At 49.9% G+C, this 21,586-nt stretch overlaps 2 protein-coding genes across 2 annotated transcripts in view; one reads left to right on the top strand and one right to left on the bottom strand.

Annotated features, from left to right (window-relative positions):
- The window catches only part of AP4M1 (adaptor related protein complex 4 subunit mu 1), a 32,367-nt gene extending 18,710 nt beyond the window's left edge, over positions 1-13,657 (bottom strand). The window contains exons 1-8 of the mRNA XM_075272461.1: positions 13,575-13,657; positions 11,417-11,489; positions 7,596-7,684; positions 6,471-6,577; positions 4,633-4,729; positions 4,414-4,524; positions 4,222-4,302; positions 4,083-4,145 (exon numbers count right to left, since the gene is read on the bottom strand). Of these exons, the coding sequence (XP_075128562.1) occupies positions 4,083-4,145; positions 4,222-4,302; positions 4,414-4,524; positions 4,633-4,729; positions 6,471-6,577; positions 7,596-7,684; positions 11,417-11,474 (606 nt within the window). The 5' untranslated portion in view covers positions 11,475-11,489; positions 13,575-13,657. The remainder of the gene's footprint in view (positions 1-4,082; positions 4,146-4,221; positions 4,303-4,413; positions 4,525-4,632; positions 4,730-6,470; positions 6,578-7,595; positions 7,685-11,416; positions 11,490-13,574) is intronic.
- MCM7 (minichromosome maintenance complex component 7) lies at positions 13,189-21,586 on the top strand. The gene is made up of 16 exons (XM_075272460.1): positions 13,189-13,258; positions 16,253-16,332; positions 16,437-16,601; positions 16,679-16,803; positions 16,912-17,092; positions 17,173-17,310; positions 17,385-17,534; positions 17,618-17,732; positions 18,643-18,774; positions 18,852-18,935; positions 19,012-19,223; positions 19,325-19,506; positions 19,580-19,663; positions 19,749-19,917; positions 21,130-21,239; positions 21,314-21,586. The coding sequence occupies exons 1-16, from the start codon at positions 13,231-13,233 to the stop codon at positions 21,519-21,521; spliced, it is 2,163 nt and encodes a 720-aa protein (XP_075128561.1). The 5' UTR covers positions 13,189-13,230; the 3' UTR covers positions 21,522-21,586.

Below are 21,586 nucleotides of genomic sequence, written 5' to 3'. Positions count from 1 at the left end.
GGAGGAGGAGGATAGAGCGTAATGTCACAGAGGAGGATAGAGCGTAATGTCACAGAGGAGGAGGATAGAGCGTAATGTCACAGAGGAGGAGGAGGATAGAGCGTAATGTCACAGAGGAGGAGGATAGAGCGTAATGTCACAGAGGAGGAGGATAGAGCGTAATGTCACGGAGGAGGAGGAGGATAGAGCGTAATGTCACAGAGGAGGATAGAGCGTAATGTCACGGAGGAGGATAGAGCGTAATGTCACAGAGGAGGAGGAGATTAGAGCGTAATGTCACGGAGGAGGAGGATAGAGCGTAATGTCACGGAGGAGGAGGATAGAGCGTAATGTCACAGAGGAGGAGGAGATTAGAACGTAATGTCACAGAGGAGGAGGATAGAGCGTAATGTCACGGAGGAGGAGGATAGAGCGTAATGTCACAGAGGAGGAGAAGATTAGAGCGTAATGTCGCAGAGGAGGAGGAGGATAGAGCGTAATGTCACAGAGGAGGAGGATAGAGCGTAATGTCACAGAGGAGGAGGATAGAGCGTAATGTCACAGAGGAGGAGGAGATTAGAACGTAATGTCACAGAGGAGGAGGAGGATAGAGCGTAATGTCACAGAGGAGGAGGATGGAGCGTAATGTGACAGAGGAGGAGGAGGATAGAGCGTAATGTCACAGAGGAGGAGGAGGATAGAGCGTAATGTCACAGAGGAGGAGGAGGATAGAGCGTAATGTCACAGAGGAGGAGGAGGATAGAGCGTAATGTCACAGAGGAGGAGGAGGATAGAGCGTAATGTCGCAGAGGAGGAGGAGGATAGAGCGTAATGTCACAGAGGAGGAGGATAGAGTGTAATGTCACAGAGGAGGAGGATAGAGCGTAATGTAACGGAGGAGGAGGATAGAGAGTAATGTTGCGGAGGAGGAGGATAGAGCGTAATGTCACAGAGGAGGAGGATAGAGCGTAATGTCACAGAGGAGGAGGAGGATAGAGCGTAATGTCACAGAGGAGGAGGATAGAGCGTAATGTCGCAGAGGAGGAGGAGGATAGAGCGTAATGTCACAGAGGAGGAGGATAGAGCGTAATGTCACAGAGGAGGAGGATAGAGCGTAATGTCACGAAGGAGGAGGAGGATAGAGCGTAATGTCACGAAGGAGGAGGAGGATAGAGCGTAATGTCACGAAGGAGGAGGAGGATAGAGCGTAATGTCACAGGGGAGGAGGAGGATAGAGCGTAATGTCACAGAGGAGGAGGAGGATAGAGCGTAATGTCGCGGAGGTGGAGGAGGATAGAGCGTAATGTCACAGAGGAGGAGGATAGAGCGTAATGTCACAGAGGAGGAGGATAGAGCGTAATGTCACAGAGGAGGAGGAGGATAGAGTGTAATGTCACAGAGGAGGAGGAGGATAGAGCGTAATGTCACAGAGGAGGAGGACAGAGCGTAATGTCACAGAGGAGGAGGAGATTAGAACGTAATGTCACAGAGGAGGAGGAGGATAGAGCGTAATGTCACAGAGGAGGAGGATGGAGCGTAATGTCACAGAGGAGGAGGAGGATAGAGCGTAATGTCACAGAGGAGGAGGAGGATAGAGCGTAATGTCACAGAGGAGGAGGAGGATAGAGCGTAATGTCACAGAGGAGGAGGAGGATAGAGCGTAATGTCACGGAGGAGGAGGAGGATAGAGCGTAATGTCACGGAGGAGGAGGACAGAGCGTAATGTCGTGGAGGAGGAAGATAGAGCGTAATGTCACAGAGGAGGAGGATAGAGCGTAATGTCACAGAGGAGGATAGAGCGTAATGTCACAGAGGAGGAGGATAGAGCGTAATGTCACGGGAGGAGGAGGAGGATAGAGCGTAATGTCACGGGAGGAGGAGGAGGATAGAGCGTAATGTCACAGAGGAGGAGGATAGAGCGTAATGTCACAGAGGAGGAGGATAGAGCGTAATGTCACAGAGGAGGAGGAGGATAGAGCGTAATGTCACAGAGGAGGAGGAGGATAGAGTGTAATGTCACGAAGGAGGAGGATAGAGCGTAATGTCACGAAGGAGGAGGATAGAGCGTAATGTCACAGAGGAGGAGGAGGATAGAGCGTAATGTCACAGAGGAGGAGGAGGATAGAGCGTAATGTCACAGGGGAGGAGGATAGAGCGTAATGTCACAGAGGAGGAGGAGGATAGAGCGTAATGTAACGGAGGAGGATAGAGCGTAATGTCACAGAGGAGGAGGAGGATAGAGCGTAATGTCACAGAGGAGGAGGATAGAGCGTAATGTCACGGAGGAGGAGGATAGAGCGTAATGTCACAGAGGAGGAGGAGGATAGAGCGTAATGTCACAGAGGAGGAGGATAGAGCGTAATGTCACGGAGGAGGAGGATAGAGCGTAATGTCACAGAGGAGGATAGAGCGTAATGTCACAGGGGAGGAGGATAGAGCGTAATGTCACAGAGGAGGAGGAGGATGGAGCGTAATGTCACGGAGGAGGATAGAGCGTAATGTCACAGAGGAGGAGGATAGAGCGTAATGTCACAGAGGAGGAGGATAGAGCGTAATGTCACGGAGGAGGAGGAGGATAGAGCGTAATGTCACAGAGGAGGATAGAGCGTAATGTAACGGAGGAGGAGGAGGATAGAGCGTAATGTCACAGAGGAGGAGGAGGATAGAGCGTAATGTCACAGAGGAGGAGGATAGAGCGTAATGTCACAGAGGAGGAGGAGGATAGAGCGTAATGTCACAGAGGAGGAGGAGGATAGAGCGTAATGTCACAGAGGAGGAGGATAGAGCGTAATGTCACGGAGGAGGAGGAGGATAGAGCGTAATGTCACAGAGGAGGATAGAGCGTAATGTCACAGAGGAGGAGGAGGATAGAGCGTAATGTCACAGAGGAGGAGGAGATTAGAGCGTAATGTCACGGAGGAGGAGGATAGAGCGTAATGTCACGGAGGAGGAGGATAGAGCGTAATGTCACAGAGGAGGAGGAGATTAGAGCGTAATGTCGCAGAGGAGGAGGAGGATAGAGCGTAATGTCACAGAGGAGGAGGATAGAGCGTAATGTCACAGAGGAGGAGGAGGATAGAGCGTAATGTCACAGAGGAGGAGGAGGATGGAGCGTAATGTCACAGGGGAGGAGGATAGAGCGTAATGTCACGGAGGAGGAGGAGGATAGAGCGTAATGTCACAGAGGAGGATAGAGCGTAATGTAACGGAGGAGGAGGAGGATAGAGCGTAATGTCACAGAGGAGGATAGAGCGTAATGTCACAGAGGAGGAGGATAGAGCGTAATGTCACAGAGGAGGAGGAGGATAGAGCGTAATGTCACAGAGGAGGAGGAGGATAGAGCGTAATGTCACAGAGGAGGAGGAGGATAGAGCGTAATGTCACAGAGGAGGAGGATAGAGCGTAATGTCACAGAGGAGGAGGATAGAGCGTAATGTCACGGAGGAGGAGGAGGATAGAGCGTAATGTCACAGAGGAGGATAGAGCGTAATGTCACGGAGGAGATTAGAGCGTAATGTCACGGAGGAGGAGGATAGAGCGTAATGTCACAGAGGAGGAGGAGATTAGAGCGTAATGTCACGGAGGAGGAGGATAGAGCGTAATGTCACAGAGGAGGAGAAGATTAGAGCGTAATGTCGCAGAGGAGGAGGAGGATAGAGCGTAATGTCACAGAGGAGGAGGATAGAGCGTAATGTCACAGAGGAGGAGGAGGATAGAGCGTAATGTCACAGAGGAGGAGGAGATTAGAGCGTAATGTCACAGAGGAGGAGGAGATTAGAGCGTAATGTCGCAGAGGAGGAGGAGATTAGAGCGTAATGTCACAGAGGAGGAGGAGGATAGAGCGTAATGTCACAGAGGAGGAGGAGGATAGAGCGTAATGTCACAGAGGAGGAGGAGGATAGAGCGTAATGTCACAGAGGAGGAGGAGGAGGATAGAGCGTAATGTCACAGAGGAGGAGGAGGATAGAGTGTAAATGTCCAGTCTTTACACTGTGACACTGGGGCATCCTCTACATCTACAGGACAGACCATTTCACCACCATCACGGATTCTTTACAGTAAGAGCAGTGAGACTATAACACCCCCCAGCGATTATTACTTACATTAGCCCCGATGGCCACGGTCATGCGTTCTATGACATCCAGGAAGATCTCGTTTTGATCACCCTAGTGCGGAGAATAGCTTTATTAAATATTTGCCCCCTTTTTGAACACATAACCTAAATTTACGGACAGTACTCACTTGTGGATGACGTGAGGACAATACAGGCCGACTGGCAGCAGAACTCGGGGCGACTTTACTCTGCTGAGTCTCTGCTCCGAACTGTAGATCATCAAAGTAGAAGAAAACATGTTATCGAGAGATGGCAATATATCGGTAGTGGTGGTACACGCACAGCAAGGGGCGTATGTCTGGTATATACATGTCCCTTACCAGCCCCACACTGCTCAGGTCCAGGAGACTAAATGGCTTTGTGACCACTGGATCTGATTGGATGAAATTCTTCAGCACATCTGTGGAGGTTGTTTGGATGAATCCATAGTCCTGTGGGCGGGGGAGTAGAATAGTAGTAGTATTAGCTGTATATAGGAGTAGTATATAGCACTCAGGTACACAGAAGTCATAATGATAACCCCTCCTGCCCCCGCCTACCAGAACCTCATCCAGCAGCTCATAGATCAGGGCAAAGTTGAGTCGTACGACAGCCTCGCTGAGGTCACCGCAGTAGTCACGGATCAGGCCGGCCAGGCTACAATGGGAAGGAGAAGACCAAATTGCTGGGGGTTAAGAACGGCACCGTAGAGAAGTTTTATGTGTAGTATGTAAGAAATAGGGGTTGCATGCTCAAGTCAAGTGTTTTTCACAGTTTTTGTGTTTGTTTGTTTTTTTGGTCCACTGAAGTCTGCGTGAAAAACTGTGCAACGAAAACCTCAACACAAGAGTGAGCTGTGGTCTAAATGAAGACGTAAAAGAAGCTAAAACAGTGCAAAAGGAAAATAAATAATTGCACAACCGTGTATGTGTGGGGTGTAGAAACGCAGGAGATTGATGAGACGGGCTATCCCGTAGAGGGACTAAGCAGTCAATCCAGTCTGTCCTGGTAGAACGACCAAGTGGTCCATCCAGTCTGTCCTTGTAGAAGGACCACATGGTTCATCTAGTCTGTCCTTGTAAAAGAAACAAGCAGTCCACTAGTCTGTTCTTGTAGAAGGACCACATGGTCCATACAGTCTGTCCTTGTGAAAGGACCACGCAGTCCATCTAGTCTGTTCTTGTAGAAGGACCACTCAGTCTCTTTTTGTACAAGGACCATGTGGTCCATCTAGTCTGTTCTTGTAGAAGGACCGTGTGATCCATCCAGCCCTTGTAGAACAACCAAATGGTCCATCCAGCCTCTCCTTGTAGAAGTACCACGTGGTCCATCCAGTCTGTCCTTGTAGAAGGACCACTCAGTCCATCCAGTCTCTTCTTGTAGAAGTACCACGTAGTCCATCTAGTCTGTTCTTGTAAAAGAAACCAGCAGTCCACTAGTCTGTTCTTGTAGAAGGACCGTGTGATCCATCCAGTCCTTGTAGAAAAACCAAATGGTCCATCCAGTCTGTCCTTGTAGAAGTACCACGTGGTCCGTCTAGTCTGTCCTTGTAAAAGAACCAAGCAGTCCACTAGTCTGTTCTTGTAGAAGGACCGTGTGATCCATCCAGTCTTTCCTTGTAGAAGGACCATGCAGTCCATCTAGTCTGTTCTTGTAGAAGGGCCGTGTGATCCATCCAGTCTTTCCTTGTAGAAGGACCATGCAGTCCATCTAGTCTGTTCTTGTAGAAGGGCCGTGTGATCCATCCAGCCTGTCCTTGTAGAAGTACCACGTGGTCCATCCAGTCTATCCTTGTAGTAGGACCATGCGGTCCATCCAGTCCTTGTAGAACGACCAAGTGGTCAATCCAGTCTGTCCTTGTAGAAGTACCATGTGGTCCGTCTAGTCTGTCCTTATAAAAGAACCAAGCAGTCCACTAGTCTGTTATCGTAGAAGGACCACGCGGTCCATCCAGTCTGTTCTTGTAGAAGCACCATGCGGTCCATCTAGTCTGTTCTTGTAGAAGAACTGTGTGATCCATCCAGCCTGTCCTTGTAGAAGTACCACGTGGTCCATCCAGTCTATACTTGTAGAAGTACCACGTGGTCCATCCAGTCTATACTTGTAGAAGTACCACGTGGTCCATCCAGTCTATACTTGTAGAAGTACCACGTGGTCCATACAGTCTGTCCTTGTAGTAGGACCATGCAGTCCATCGAGTCCTTGTAGAACGACCAAGTGGTCATTCCAGTCTGTCCTTGTAGAAGTACCACGTGGTCCGTCTAGTCTATCCTTATAAAAGAACCAAGCAGTCCACTAGTCTGTCCTTGTGGAAGGACCACACAATCCATCTAGTCTATTCTTGTAGAAGGACCGTGTGGTCCATCTAGTGATCCCAGTCTTCCTGACATACACTCACCGGTTCAGAAGATCCAGGTACATGAACGGAGAATCATCTGGCCGAATGCTTATGACAAAATACAGACCTCGGTGACGGGTGTGAAGGAAGTGGCCGCCGTTGTGTTCCTACAAGACAATAGTGAGGTGACTTTTTGGTCGTGTGTGCATGAGGACTAACACTACGTATGACTTGTACTCTGCATCTTTTACCAGTTTTCTGGAACTGAACTGAAGACTAGCAGGATTTTATTAAGCCTGAGGATTCTTACTCTGGTTGTAACGGATTCCCTGACAGTTACATGACTGGCCAGAATTACTAAGAAGTTCCAATGTCTTGCGCGTGTAATTGCACCAGCTCTCAAATCTACACCAATCAGGAGCCGGCATAGATCTGTGCTATAGCTAACACCAGCTTTCTGACTCGAGTTATAGCAAATCTAGCAGGCCGGGGCGCCCTGACCCACTCCACTCTGCTCACTGTCTAAAAAAAGTGGCTGAGATCTGCCAAGTCAAGAGGCATCTGCCTTGATAAAAGTCTCCCTGAACTGAGGTAGAGATCAGCTGCTGTACAATGCACACAGAAAGTAGAGGAGAATCTGCTCAGGACTCTCTCAGAAGCAGTAACAGGATTGTACAGGACCTTATAGAGAAGTACCGACCTGTACTGATGTGCATAAAGCACTTGGGGTGAAATAGAAACTTTTCTCAGCTGCAGCAGCCTGTGTCTCACCCCCTTTCCCAGCTCTTACTCACTCCTTCCCTTTGGTCTCTCCATAGACTTCTATGGACACATGTAATTTGATACTTCAGTGAACTTACAGTCTGTCTTGAGAAGCCAAGATAGACTCAGCAGAGATTTCAGAGTTAGTGAAGAGCTTCGGAGGAAGGGGAGCCGTAAAATAGCCTGATCGATGTAGAAAGGAGCATTTTTCTTTGGTAAGATTCATTACGTCCTGGTGGTCAGTGACCCCCTTGCCCTACAACTGGTTGTAACGTTAGCCCCCAAAGACCATTCCCCAGCTATATTGGTGTTCGTTCATCTTTCCCAGATGCAGATGAAATTATAAATTTTAACATCCTGACAGAGAAGGACGACTCTAAGGTTATTAGATAAGGAAACATGCAGGAGATGTCTGCTCCTTACCATGAGCACAGGGGCCTGGTCTGATGGCAGAGACGACAGCTTCAGGTAGAGGCCGTCAGCCGCACTGGAGTCTGTGGAGAGGCCGTGATCTGAGACACACATAAGGAATACAACAAGAGACAGCTCCACTGCTCAACCTGGAATAAAACTCAATATGGCGGCCATACGGCTTCTCACCCAGCTTTCCCAGACAGGAGAAACGGACGGGATTGGTAACAATTTTACAACCACAGTCTGGATTATCAGATGCTCGATTAAAGACATTAAACCCTACAATGAAATTAGAGGAGGGGACTGACTGGGAACTATATATCTACAGCTGCCAGAGGGGAAGGAGACAGACCGGGAACTTACTGAGGTCTATATATCTACAGCTGCCAGAGGGGAAGGAGACAGACCGGGAACTTACTGAGGTCTATATATCTACAGCTGCCAGAGGGGAAGGAGACAGACCGGGAACTTACTGAGGTCTATATATCTACAGCTGCCAGAAGGGAAGGAGACAGATCAGGAACTTACTGAGGTCTATATATCTACAGCTGCCAGAGGGGAAGGAGACAGATCGGGAACTTACTGAGGTCTAAATAGCTACAGCTGCCAGAGGGGAAGGAGACAGACCGGGAACTTACTGAGGTCTATATATCTACAGCTGCCAGAGGGGAAAGAGATAGATCAGGAACTTACTGAGGTCTAAATATCTACAGCTGCCAGAGGGGAAGGAGACAGACCAGGAACTTACTGAGGTCTAAATATCTACAGCTGCCAGAGGGGAAGGAGACAGACCGGGAACTTACTGAGGTCTATATATCTACAGCTGCCAGAGGGAAAGGAAACAGATCGGGAACTTACTGAGGTCTATATATCTACAGCTGCCAGAGGGAAGGGAAACTGACTAGGAACTTACTAAGGTCTATATATCTACAGGAGACAGACCGGGAACTTACTGAGGTCTATATATCTACAGCTGCCTGAGAGGAAGGAGACAGACCAGGAACTCACTGAGGTCTATATATCTACAGCTGCCAGAGGGGAAGGAGACAGACCGGGAACTTACTGAGGTTTATATATCTACAGCTGCCAGAGGAAAAGGAGACAGACCGGGAACTTACTGAGGTCTAAATATCTACAGCTGCCAGAGGGGAAGGAGACAGACCAGGAACTTACTGAGGTCTAAATATCTACAGCTGCCAGAGGGGAAGGAGACAGACCGGGAACTTACTGAGGTCTATATATCTACAGCTGCCAGAGGGAAAGGAAACAGATCGGGAACTTACTGAGGTCTATATATCTACAGCTGCCAGAGGGAAGGGAAACTGACTAGGAACTTACTAAGGTCTATATATCTACAGGAGACAGACCGGGAACTTACTGAGGTCTATATATCTACAGCTGCCTGAGAGGAAGGAGACAGACCAGGAACTCACTGAGGTCTATATATCTACAGCTGCCAGAGGGGAAGGAGACAGACCGGGAACTTACTGAGGTGTATATATATCTACAGCTGCCAGAGGGAAGGGAAACTGACTAGGAACTTACTGAGGTCTATATATCTACAGGAGACAGACCGGGAACTTACTGAGGTCTATATATCTACAGCTGCCAGAGAGGAAGGAGACAGACCGGGAACTCACTGAGGTCTATATATCTACAGCTGCCAGAGAGGAAGGAGACAGACCGGGAACTCACTGAGGTCTATATATCTACAGCTGCCAGAGGGGAAGGAGACAGACCGGGAACTTACTGAGGTGTATATATATCTACAGCTGTCAGAGGGGAAGGAGACAGACCGGGAACTTACTGAGGTCTATATATCTACAGCTGCCAGAGGGGAAGGAGACAGATCGGGAACTTACTGAGGTCTAAATATCTACAGCTGCCAGAGGGGAAGGAGACAGACCAGGAACTTACTGAGGTCTAAATATCTACAGCTGCCAGAGGGGAAGGAGACAGACCGGGAACTCACTGAGGTCTAAATATCTACAGCTGCCAGAGGGGAAGGAGACAGACCAGGAACTTACTGAGGTCTAAATATCTACAGCTGCCAGAGGGGAAGGAGACAGACCGGGAACTTACTGAGGTCTATATATCTACAGCTGCCAGAGGGAAAGGAAACAGATCGGGAACTTACTGAGGTCTATATATCTACAGCTGCCAGAGGGAAGGGAAACTGACTAGGAACTTACTAAGGTCTATATATCTACAGGAGACAGACCGGGAACTTACTGAGGTCTATATATCTACAGCTGCCTGAGAGGAAGGAGACAGACCAGGAACTCACTGAGGTCTATATATCTACAGCTGCCAGAGGGGAAGGAGACAGACCGGGAACTTACTGAGGTTTATATATCTACAGCTGCCAGAGGAAAAGGAGACAGACCGGGAACTTACTTAGGTCTATATATATCTACAGCTGCCAGAGGGGAAGGAGACAGACCGGGAACTTACTGAGGTGTATATATATCTACAGCTGCCAGAGGGAAGGGAAACTAACTAGGAACTTACTGAGGTCTATATATCTACAGGAGACAGACCGGGAACTTACTGAGGTCTATATATCTACAGCTGCCAGAGAGGAAGGAGACAGACCGGGAACTCACTGAGGTCTATATATCTACAGCTGCCAGAGGGGAAGGAGACAGACCGGGAACTTACTGAGGTGTATATATATCTACAGCTGTCAGAGGGGAAGGAGACAGACCGGGAACTTACTGAGGTCTATATATCTACAGCTGCCAGAGGGAAAGGAGACAGACCGGGACCTTACTGAGGTCTATGTATCTACAGCTGCCAGAGGGGAAGGAGACAGACCAGGAACTTACTGAGGTCTATATATAGCTACAGCTGTCAAAGGGGAAGGAGACAGACCGGAAACTTACTGAGGTCTACATATCTACAGCTGCCAGAAGGGAAGGAGACAGACCGGGAACTTACTGAGGTCTACATATCTACAGCTGCCAGAGGGGAAGGAGACAGACCGGAAACTTACTGAGGTCTATATATCTACAGCTGCCAGAGGGGAAGGAGACAGACCGGAAACTTACTGAGGTCTATATATCTACAGCTGCCAGAGGGGAAGGAGACAGACTGGGAACTTACTGAGGTCTATATATCTACAGCTGCCAGAGGGGAAGGAGACTGACTGAGAACTTACTAAGGACTATATTTACAGCTTCCAGAGAAGAATTAGAACGTTATGTGGACTATACTTAGATCCCATATAGGAAGGAGAATGGCTAGAAACTTTCCAGAGACTGATCTGACTATCAGAGGGTCAAGGTCTTTTCACAGCCCAGAGTAAAATGAGTAGAGGCCCAGGAAAGATGTAAAAATTAAAAAAAGAGTTACTCACCTCGGCCCAATGCAATTCCCTGTTCTCCTCTAGTTTTCTGACTGACATCAGGGCCTTACAGGCCTCAGCAGGAGGTCACATGGCGTTGTGACGCAAAGGCGCGTCACAGAGCTGCGTGACCCAAGTGACCGCTGAGGCCCAACCAAAAACCTCTGGGTCCCTGATGTCAAACAGGAGACCCAAAGACATCAGCGAGTCGCGCCAGAGCCCGGGAGAGGTGAGTAACTGTGAACAGACCCCACAGTATAAAACTAGAGCCCGTTTGGCTGTGTTTGGACTGAACGAAACTGCTGGGCAAAATTTGCGACACGAATCTTGTGCAATTTGCCCAACACATAATTATACTGTAAAAGGGGCGTGGCCTAAATAATTGCCAGTAATTGTAACTGACGAAAAATGCTCAAATAATTGTGCCCAGGTCCTAGTGCAGGCTATGTTTTATCTCCGCCCATGACCCTGCCGTGTGGGATACAGTCCTTGTGTATGAGGAGGTCGCCCTTGGAGGACAGGATAAAAAGTTGCGAGATCATGACTCCGCCTCAACCCTGTGAAAGAAAAGGACAATGGAGAATTATAGACAGCGGCGCCCCCTGGAGGAGGTATCCATGACAGGTCAAGTGGCATCTCTAGAATTACCAACACTAATTCACATAATTGTTTGCTCAACAGCGCCCCTGCAGGAAAATGGTAGTATTGCAAGTTTATGGTCATACACAGTAGGGGAATAGTTTTTGATATTGGAAATGGATTAAAAGGGTTTGTCTTGTTATGTGCCCTTATTCCTCCTGATCACTGGGGCCCTATGGATAGGGAATAAACATCCTGAAAGGGATTCTACCATTAAGATCAAATATTTTCTCGCTAACACGTAGGAATAACCTTAAGACAGCCTATTCTTCTCTTACCTTTAGATGTCTTCTCCGCAATGGCATTCGGTATAATCCCAGTTCTCGTCAGTATGCAAATGAGTTCTCTCACAGCACTGGGGGCGGTTCTAAGCGCTCAAACAGCACTGGGGACGTCCCCAATGCTGCAAGAGAACTCTCCAGCGCCGCCTCCATCTTCAGGAATGGGGTCTCTGCGTGTCTTCTTACAGCGGTGGCTTCAAACTTCTAGGCCTGTGCATGCCCGCCAGCCACAAGAAAATGGCGGGCATGCGCATTCGGCTTTGCCCTACAAGTTTGAAGCCAACCCCAGGAGGAAGAGCCTGTTCCTGAAGAAGATGGAGGCGGCGCTAGAGAGTTCTCTCGCAGCATTGGGGACGCCCCCAGTGCTGCGACAGAACTAATTTGCATACCGGCGTAACCCGGGATTTCTATGAAACGGCGGCGCGGAGAAGACATCTAAAGGTAGGAGAGGAATAGCCTTTCTTAAGGTTATTCCTACGTGTTAGCGAGACAATATTTGATCTTAATGGTAGGATCCCTTTAACAGGACAACCCTTTAAAGGGGTGGTGGAGGTTCTCAAAAGCATGGCTCAGGAAGTGACCTCACATGGCCAGGCTGCAGCTCAGTCCCTTCCATTTTCATGGCCAAGTGACCAATGGACGTGACGTCACTTCCCAAGAAGAAGAAAGCGGCCATGTTTTTGTAGTCCTGTACCGCCCCTGTCAGAAAGTAGTTATTAGGGCCCTTCCTGTATCTTATAAACCCCTATTTGAGCACATAGGCGCCCCCTCCATAGTTTAGTGCCCCTCTATCGTAGTCAATGGTATCTGGACACAGATAGACGTTAATTCGCTGCCTGCCATCCATAACTGCGTTTGTGAAATTTGCTCGATCGCCGATCGGGATTCGATCCCTCAACCCTAGTGGTCAGGCAGGTGTATATGTGCCGAGGTGTATAAGTGTAGGTATATATGTGCCGAGGTCTATATGTACATGGATATATATTTAACCATTTCGCTGCCCTATATTCTTCTGACATCCCCGCTGACACTTGCAGCTCATCACAAAGACAGAAAACCGCGGGAAAATCTCACTCGTCTCCGCCCCCCATTGGCTGTCACAGCACATAAACGAACACCGATTGGCTAAGCGTACTGTCAATCACCCGAGGAAGGCGGAGCCCGCTGCTTTCCGTCCACAACAAGGCGCAGCGCTCATTGGCTCTACGCTTGGTCACGTGCCACGCGCCCGGTTGCTAAGGGGCGGCGCTGGAAACTCTGCCGAGCGACAACCAATCAGAGCGCTGCTTGCGAAGAAAGCCCGCGAAAAAAAAGCCCGGGAAAAAGAGAGGAGGCAGTGCGAGTCAGTCAGAGCAGAGAGCGCAGCAGCGGTGTCATCATGCCCCGGGATTACCAAGCCGAGAAGGGTAAGGAGCCGGCTGGGGGAGGTGTGATAGCCGCCGGTAGCTATAACCTCTCTGGGTGGAGTAGTATCGGGCGCCCGGTGTGTCAGGCCCGCCGCTGGGGTCAGTGTGTGACAGGGGAGCCGCTGTGCTGAGGCCCCGCTGATCTCCGCCGCCTGTTTCTCTATATTCTCTATAGACGCCTGCAGTTACGGTCCTCCACCAGCAGAGGGCGCCCGCCTGTTTATCCTGCACTTGGTTAGCCGCTGCGCCCCGTCCAACCACATCCTTAGTCCCTGAGCCCGAGCCTCCCCCGTACACTGCCCGGCCTAGTGCTCACCCGTCCGGGCCTCCGCTCCTCCACACGGCGGACTAGGGCTGGCGATGATCACGGCTGCCGGTGCTAGTACTTCCGTATCCGGGTCACACGTCATGTGACTGTAGAAGGCGGCAATACGCCCGGTGTCATCATGGCGTCCGGTGCTGGTCTCCATCTGGGGACTGCAGCCAATCACAGCACGGCTTTCATTCTGTATCCTGCGCTGGGGTAATGGAAGCCGTGCTGTGATTGGCTGCTGTAGTCATGACAGAGTTGCTGGAAGTAAATGATGAGCTGTGTGTGCAGATCCTGTCCTGTGCTGTCATAGCCCCCCCTGCTGGTATTCCATGGGGCCTGCAGAGTGCTGTGCACACTTGGCCACTGCTCCTGGCACGTCTATATCACTTAGGCCTTTGCAGATATACATGTAGTGTCCTGATAACTTCTCCACAATAAGGACATCATGGCTGACCTGTCCCTGACCATAGACCCCATTCACAAGGAGGCTTTAGTGGGGGGGACTATCAATCCCTCGTTCTCTTGGTCACCAGGACAGCCAGTGATTGGACGCTTGTCCCTGTCCTGTGGATAAGAGATAAGCGGCAATAAAGACCTTTCATGTTCTCACAGATCGGCGGCGTTATATACAGCATGAATGGTGACGGTGTGCTGAAGTCACCGCTGGTATGTGCCTGGGTGCCGGAGATATCAGTGCTCTTAGTTTTGGCGCAGGTATCCCTCTACGGACAGCACCGATATCTCCAGACACACTGGCGAAGGAAATATTGTCACCATAAAAATATTATATTAATAATAATCAAATATAAAAAAACACCAAAATTGTACTTCATATAAATATCAAAAATACTGGCTAAATATAGGAGGACCAACACACCACAATATACGGTGAGTGGCAGCAACAATAGACAGTAAAATATAAACATGCAAAAGTGTAACAAAGTGTATAAAACAGTAATATTATAATAATGTGTCAGCTAGCTGAAAAGTATATGCACATAAATAATAAATATAGTAGCAATCCCCCTAAATAGAGAGAGAACTCAGTGTAGGTGCATAAGGGAATACACACATGTAGCCGTATACACAAGTGAGAGCATGGGAGCTAAATAACTGGGTGAGAGCAAGGCTGAAAACACATTACAAGCGAGGCATGACACAAAGATTAACAAATGAAAGACTTTGAACACAATATATTGCAAAAATAATAATGAATATGCCTACCGAAGACCGGAACGCCCGATGCGCGTTTCACCACGGATGGCTTCGTCATCATGGTGTTTTTTTTTTATATTTGATTATTTATTAATAAATATATTTTTATGGTGACCCTGTCTTTTGATAATCTTTCCTTATCAGCAATTGGGTTTTCACCTTTATCTAAGCCTTTGTTTGCGTTTGTTGTTGTTCATACTGGCAAAGCTGAGCGTTAAATTCAGTGCACAATCGGCTTTCTAGCGGTATATATAATACCGCCAGTGCCATGGAAGATCTCCTTTAAGGAGTTATCTGGTTTCTATTGCTGGCCTGTCCTTGGAATTGGCCATCATTAGAGATGAGCGAACAGTAAAATGTTTGAGGTTCGATATTCGTTTCGAGTAGCCCCTCAATATTTGACGAATCGAATATCGAACCCTATTATAATCTATGGGGGGAAAATGCTCGTTTCAGGGGTAGGCAACGTTCGATCAAATTATACTTACCAAGTCCACGAGTGAGGGTCAGGCTGGATCCTCCGAGAAGTCTTCTCTGTGCAGCGTCCCCGCGGTGTCTTCCGGCTCTGAATTCACTCTGCCAGGCATTGGGCCGCTTGTAGTGCGGACATGCGCATTCGGCTCTGCCCAGGCCCGATGCCTGGCAGAGTGAATGAAGAGTCGGAAGACGCCGCGGAGAAGCTGCACAGAGAAGACTTCTAAAGGTAGGAGAAGAACCAGCGTTGATTGGCCAACTGTATAGCATTCGGCCAATCAATGCTGGTTCTGCATCGAACTTTTCCATTCGAACAGCAAGTGGTACTCGATCGAGTACGAGTATTTCGAATACCGTAGTATTCAATCAAATACCTACTCGCTCATCTCTAGTCATCATACTAGAGTTATGGGGTCCTGGGTGTCAGACCCTCACAGATCAGCTGGCTGTTGGTATTATTTACATCCTGGGAGCTGGGTTACTCCCTCGCTGTATGATCTGTAGCCGCAGGCTCTGGTACTGCAGCACCGCCCCATTGAGGTGTATTGTAGGACATCAGTAGCGGATATTGGTTATCCCCTTTAAGCCCATGAATTATTGGGGTATGTCCACATGTCATAGCCTTTAGTGCCGAGTCCTTCATAAATTTCTGATGACAAATATGAATAAGTAACAGATCACTGGGTATCTGACTGCTGAGAATGTCCTGAGGTTCTCCATCCAACACTCGCTGTCTTGAGGCTTCTCTGGTCTAGGACTTGCAGGGACTGACACATGACCTGTGACCCTTCCTCTCACATGGAGGAATCGGCCATGGATTTGGGGCTGTATTGTGGCAGATTCACCCAATGGCTAGACCATGGCAGAGTACTGTAAGAGTAAACCATTGCAACCCCTTGATGGTCTTCTCTGTCTTCAGAGCGCCCCCTGCCTTTAGGGTATGTTTTGATTTTTGCAGCAAAATCCACAAATGTCTCAATTTCTCTTTCCAGAAAAATTCAAGACTTTCCTGCAGGAATTCTACAAGGATGATGAGTTGGGGAAGAAGCACTTCAAGTATGGCACCCAGCTGGTGAGTGCTGGTGTACTGTATGGTACTGCTGGAGGCCTGCGGATAAGGTGGCGCTATCCTGTGACTACAGGGTACCATCTAACCCACCCCCTCTCTGCTCTCAGGCTAACATCGCCCACAGAGAACAAGTCGCTCTGTACATTGACCTGGACGACCTGGCAGAAGAAGACCCCGAGCTGGTGGATGCCATCTGTGAGAACACCCGCAGATACACCAACCTGTTTGCTGACGCCGTGCAGGAGCTGCTGCCCCAGTATAAGGAGAAGGAGGCGAGTCCTGAGCCTTGCGGTCTCCTGTAAGACACGTCTTATCTCCAGGCAGTCTCTTACCTGGTGTCTCTCTTCAGGTGGTGAACAAGGACTCCCTGGATGTGTACATCGAGCATCGACTAATGATGGAGCAGAGGGGCCGGGACCCCACAGAGATCCGGGATGTTCATAACCAGTATCCTGCAGAGCTCATGCGCAGATTGTAAGTAGTGTCCTACTGCTTCTCCCTAAAGTCCACCACCTTGGAGGAGTAGATGTGCACAGACCCATTCCGATGACTTACCGTAGGACCTTCCCCCTCCTCTTGCAGTGAGCTGTACTTCAAGGCTCCTTCCACCGCCAAAGCTCGTGTTATCCGTGACGTGAAGGCCGACTCCATAGGGAAACTTGTCACCGTGCGAGGAATTGTCACCAGGGTCACAGAAGTGAAGCCCATGATGGTGGTGGCCACATACACGTGTGACCAGTGTGGCGCAGAGACCTACCAGCCTGTAAGTTCTCCTCTATGGTTAGGATCAATGTCTCCATCTCTATCCTGTACATGACATCACATTGTGTCGTCCTCTTACAGATCCAGTCTCCAACCTTCATGCCCCTGATAATGTGCCCAAGTAAAGAATGTCAGACCAACCGGTCCGGCGGCCGCCTCTACCTGCAGACCAGAGGCTCCAAGTTCGTAAAGTTTCAGGAGCTGAAGATCCAGGAACATGTGAGTACGGAAGACGGTGTACCCTATTACCTCACCACTAGGGGGCATCAGACTAATTGGGTCTATCTTTGTAGAGTGACCAAGTCCCTGTGGGTAACATCCCTCGTTGTATGACCGTCTACATCCGCGGAGAGAACACGCGTCTGGTGCAGCCTGGTGACCATGTCGGGATCACTGGTGTCTTTCTGCCCATGCTGAGGACTGGCTTTAGGCAAGTCGTCCAGGTAAGATCATGGCGGCCTGACTGTTCCGGGTGATTGTCCTCCTACATATTGTGTGCGTGGCCCTCATACACCCTCTCATGCAGGGGCTGCTGTCAGAGACCTACATGGAGGCTCATCGGATGGTGAAGATGAACAAGACTGAGGATGATGAGCTGGGAACGGAAGAGCTGAGCGAGGAGGAGCTGCGGCAGATCACAGGTGAGCAGGGCGCCCTGAAGTAGCTGTAATGTTGGGGGCTGAGCATCCTAATCCTGCACCTGGACCCTATAGACTATAATTGGTCCTGTGTGCTTGCTGCTGGATCTCCACAGGGATCATGCGGACAGGAAAGTAGTTCTCAATCTCCTTTACTGTCTGCATGATTTGTGCGGGCAGCACACGGACCCCATTATAGTCTACGGCAGGGGTAGGGAACCTTTGGCTCTCCAGCTGCTGTGTAACTACAACTCCCAACATGCTCCATTCACTTCCATGGGAGTTCCAAGAACAGCAGAGTAAGTGTGCATGCTGGGAGTTGTAGTTTTGCAACAGCTGGAGAGCCGTACGTTCCTTACCCCTGCTCTACGGGGTCCGGGTGCTTTTACTGCATACGTCTTGCAATTGTGTTTGATTCCATTCGGGGGTCCCATGCAGCCTCCCCCCAGATGGAATACCAACGCAGATGTGAACCAAGCATCAGATGGCTGATCAGGGAAAATGCTGCTTTCTCCACTTCAGGCTTAATCTACTTTGCTGGAGCAAGATTGCAGCTCAGGTATGGGATGACACCAGTGTATGAGGAGGGAAGTAGTGAGATCTAGACTGAGGCTGCTGCTAATGGGAAGCTTCTATCTGACACCTGGTGCTTTACATGTATGCAGGTTACTACCTCTCTATAGTGCCCTCTATGATCCTGCTCATGCTTCTGACTAGGGGTTTATGAACCTGTTCTCATACTATTAAGCAGCTAGTCTACCCCTGACCGCTCAGGGAGAACTGACAAGTACATAGACTTGTATAGCAGAATACGAGCTATACAGGCCAGACATGGTGTTGCTTCTCAGAAGACGCCGGGCTATCTATTGGCTCATGGAGGGTTCTGTACACTCACACGACTTCTTATTTCTAGAGGATGACTTCTATGAGAAGCTTGCCGCCTCCATTGCCCCTGAGATCTATGGCCATGAGGACGTGAAGAAGGCTCTGCTGCTTCTCCTGGTGGGCGGTGTTGACCACTCGCCCCGTGGCATGAAGATCAGAGGTTGGTGCGCACACCCTATAACAGTCTGGTAACCCGTTCACTGTCTTGCATTATATTCACTTTGACTATTCCTACAGGTAACATTAACATCTGCCTTATGGGAGATCCAGGAGTGGCCAAATCCCAGCTCCTGTCCTACATCGACCGCCTGGCTCCGCGCAGTAAGTCCATGTCTGACGGCTTGTTGGTCGGCTTGTCCTCGGCTCTGTACCTCACTTCTCGTCTCGCCGCTCTTAGGTCAGTACACCACAGGACGAGGCTCCTCCGGCGTCGGTCTGACGGCCGCTGTGATGAAGGATCCGGTGACCGGAGAGATGACTCTGGAGGGGGGCGCCCTGGTGCTGGCGGATCAGGGAGTCTGTTGTATTGATGAGTTTGACAAGATGATGGATACTGATCGTACCGCCATCCATGAGGTCATGGAACAGCAAACCATCTCCATTGCCAAGGTGAGCGTCTATGGCTAATCTAGGTCTGGTGCAGGCATGCTGGGAGTTGTAGTTCTACAACAGTGATGTGATCTTACAAAACTTGCTTAAACTATCTGTAGGCTGGAATAATGACCACCCTGAACGCTCGCTGCTCCATCCTCGCCGCCGCTAACCCGGCCTATGGAAGATACAACCCCAAGAAGACGGTGGAGCAGAACATCCAGCTCCCGGCCGCCCTCCTCTCCAGATTTGATCTGCTTTGGCTCATTCAGGACAAGCCGGACAGAGACAATGACCTCAGGTTGGTGTCCTTATTGTGACCCTCTGCCGTGTACTTACCTCTGCCGCATACTTACCTCTCCCTCCCCCACCAGGCTGGCGCAGCACATCACCTACGTCCATCAGCACAGCCGGCAGCCGCCCTCCCAGTTTCAGGCTCTTGATATGAAGCTCATGAGGTCAGTCTACGTTCACCATTTGGGTTTCACCCTCTGCAGTCACAATCCCCACCCCCCTCCTAAATCTATCTCTGCTTTATTATAGGCGTTACATCACCATGTGCAAGCGTAAGCAGCCTGCCATCCCAGAATCCCTAGCTGACTACCTGACGGCGGCCTACGTGGAGATGAGGAAAGAGGCCCGAACCAACAAAGACACCACATTCACCTCCGCCAGGACCCTGCTGTCTATCCTGCGGCTCTCCACCGCTCTGGTAAGGCGTCTCCGGGAGTCCTGCTTACGTCTGTGGGATTCTTTCTTTTTAGAGCTGCTGCTTCAGTCCACTGAGCTCCAAAGTGCTGTTCGTGCAGGTAGCGGTGTACAGATCCTACTGTAGGGACAGCACTTCCGCCGCTCGCTGTGACCCGATTCTGCGCTGCCGCTTCTCCCCCCCCCCCCCCCAGACAGGCCGATGTTGACAGGCAGAGACAGGAGCAACTGCTGGTGTGTCCTGGGAGCATTGCACTTGTCTCGGTCTGACAGTGTTGGCAAAACGCTCCAAGATGTGACGTCGCCTTGGGCTTGGCTGCAGGTGCTAACTCTACTGGCCGGATCTGCTCTGCAAATACTTCGCTTTATCGCCTCTTTATGCTTTGTCTCTGCTGATGCTCCAGGCCAGTGATGGCGAACCTTTTAGAGACTGAGTGCACAAACTGCAACCCAATGCCCACTAATTTACCACATAGTGCCAACACAGCCATTTAACCTTAATGTGCGGATCTACCTGCAAAATATGGTCATACGGATGTACAAGTATAGCGTTAAACAGTTCTTTCTGCTCCACTGTGACCCTCACACAGTCCAATATGCTTCAGTGATCCACACGCAATACAGTCTGCTGCACAGTGGTCCCTGCACAGTGTATACTCTGCTGCACAGTGGTCCCCGCACGGTGTATACTCTGCTGCACGGTGTATAATCTGCTGCACGGTGGTCCCCGCACAGTGTATACTCTGCTGCACGGTGGTCCCCGCACAGTATATACTCTGCTGCACGGTGGTCCCCGCACGGTGTATAATCTGCTGCACGGTGGTCCCTGCACAGTGTATAATCTGCTGCATGGATGGGTGCCCATAGAGAGGGCTCTGAGTGCCACCACTAGCACCTGTGCCATAGGTTCACCATCATGGCTCTAGTCACTACCAAAGCTGCTTTGTAATCTCACTAACACCTTGTATAACTGAGATCTAGAGGCTTGTCCTGACTGAGCTTCAGTTCTTGCAAGCTAACCCACCTTCACCCCCTTAAAGGGGTGGTCCAGGATTGCTAATGACCTCCCCTCTTCAGCTAGTCATATGACCATACTGTAGCATGTATGTGAGATCACTGGGGTGGGGGGGGGTCATGTAGTTCTGTGCCATCCCCAAGAGGGGGAGTCCTACAGGCTTTGCCAATGACTAAGTCCTGCTTGTGACCTGTCCCCTAGGCCCGTCTACGTCTGGAGGACGTTGTAGAGAAGGAAGATGTGAATGAAGCCATGAGGTTAATGGAGATGTCTAAAGACTCCCTGCTGGGAGACAAGGGGCAGACCACCAGGTAAGTGCCGCTGCTCTCCATATTGTGTCCCCATATTAGAACGTCAGTGTATTCTAACCAGCCTGCTCCTCTAGGACCCAGCGGCCTGCCGATGTCATCTTCGCCACAATTCGTGAGATGGTTCCAGAGAAGGGGCCGCGTAGCATCAAGTACTCGGAGGCCGAGCAGCGCTGCGTGTCTAAGGGCTTCACCCCCGCCCAGTTTGAGGCGGCTCTGGAGGAATACGAGGAGTTGAATGTCTGGCTGGTCAATCAGGCCCGGACCAAAATCACCTTTGTGTGATCGCTGCCCCCTACAGACTAAGGAACTGCTAACCCTGCCCATACAGGCATTGACTTGTTTTAACC

The sequence above is a fragment of the Leptodactylus fuscus genome, chromosome 5 (assembly GCF_031893055.1).
Source record: "Leptodactylus fuscus isolate aLepFus1 chromosome 5, aLepFus1.hap2, whole genome shotgun sequence".
Classification (NCBI taxonomy): Eukaryota; Metazoa; Chordata; class Amphibia; order Anura; family Leptodactylidae; genus Leptodactylus; species Leptodactylus fuscus.
The sequence above is the reverse complement of the archived record's forward strand: the minus strand, read 5'-3'. Positions and strand labels throughout refer to the sequence as shown.

Coding starts and splice junctions, on each gene's coding strand:
- MCM7 (XM_075272460.1), top strand. CDS start 13,231: ATGCCCCGGGATTACCAAGCCGAGAAGG. Junction 17,733..18,642: donor GGAGCTGCGGCAGATCACAG/GTGAGCAGGGCG, acceptor TCTTATTTCTAG/AGGATGACTTCTATGAGAAG. Junction 19,918..21,129: donor TGCGGCTCTCCACCGCTCTG/GTAAGGCGTCTC, acceptor CCTGTCCCCTAG/GCCCGTCTACGTCTGGAGGA.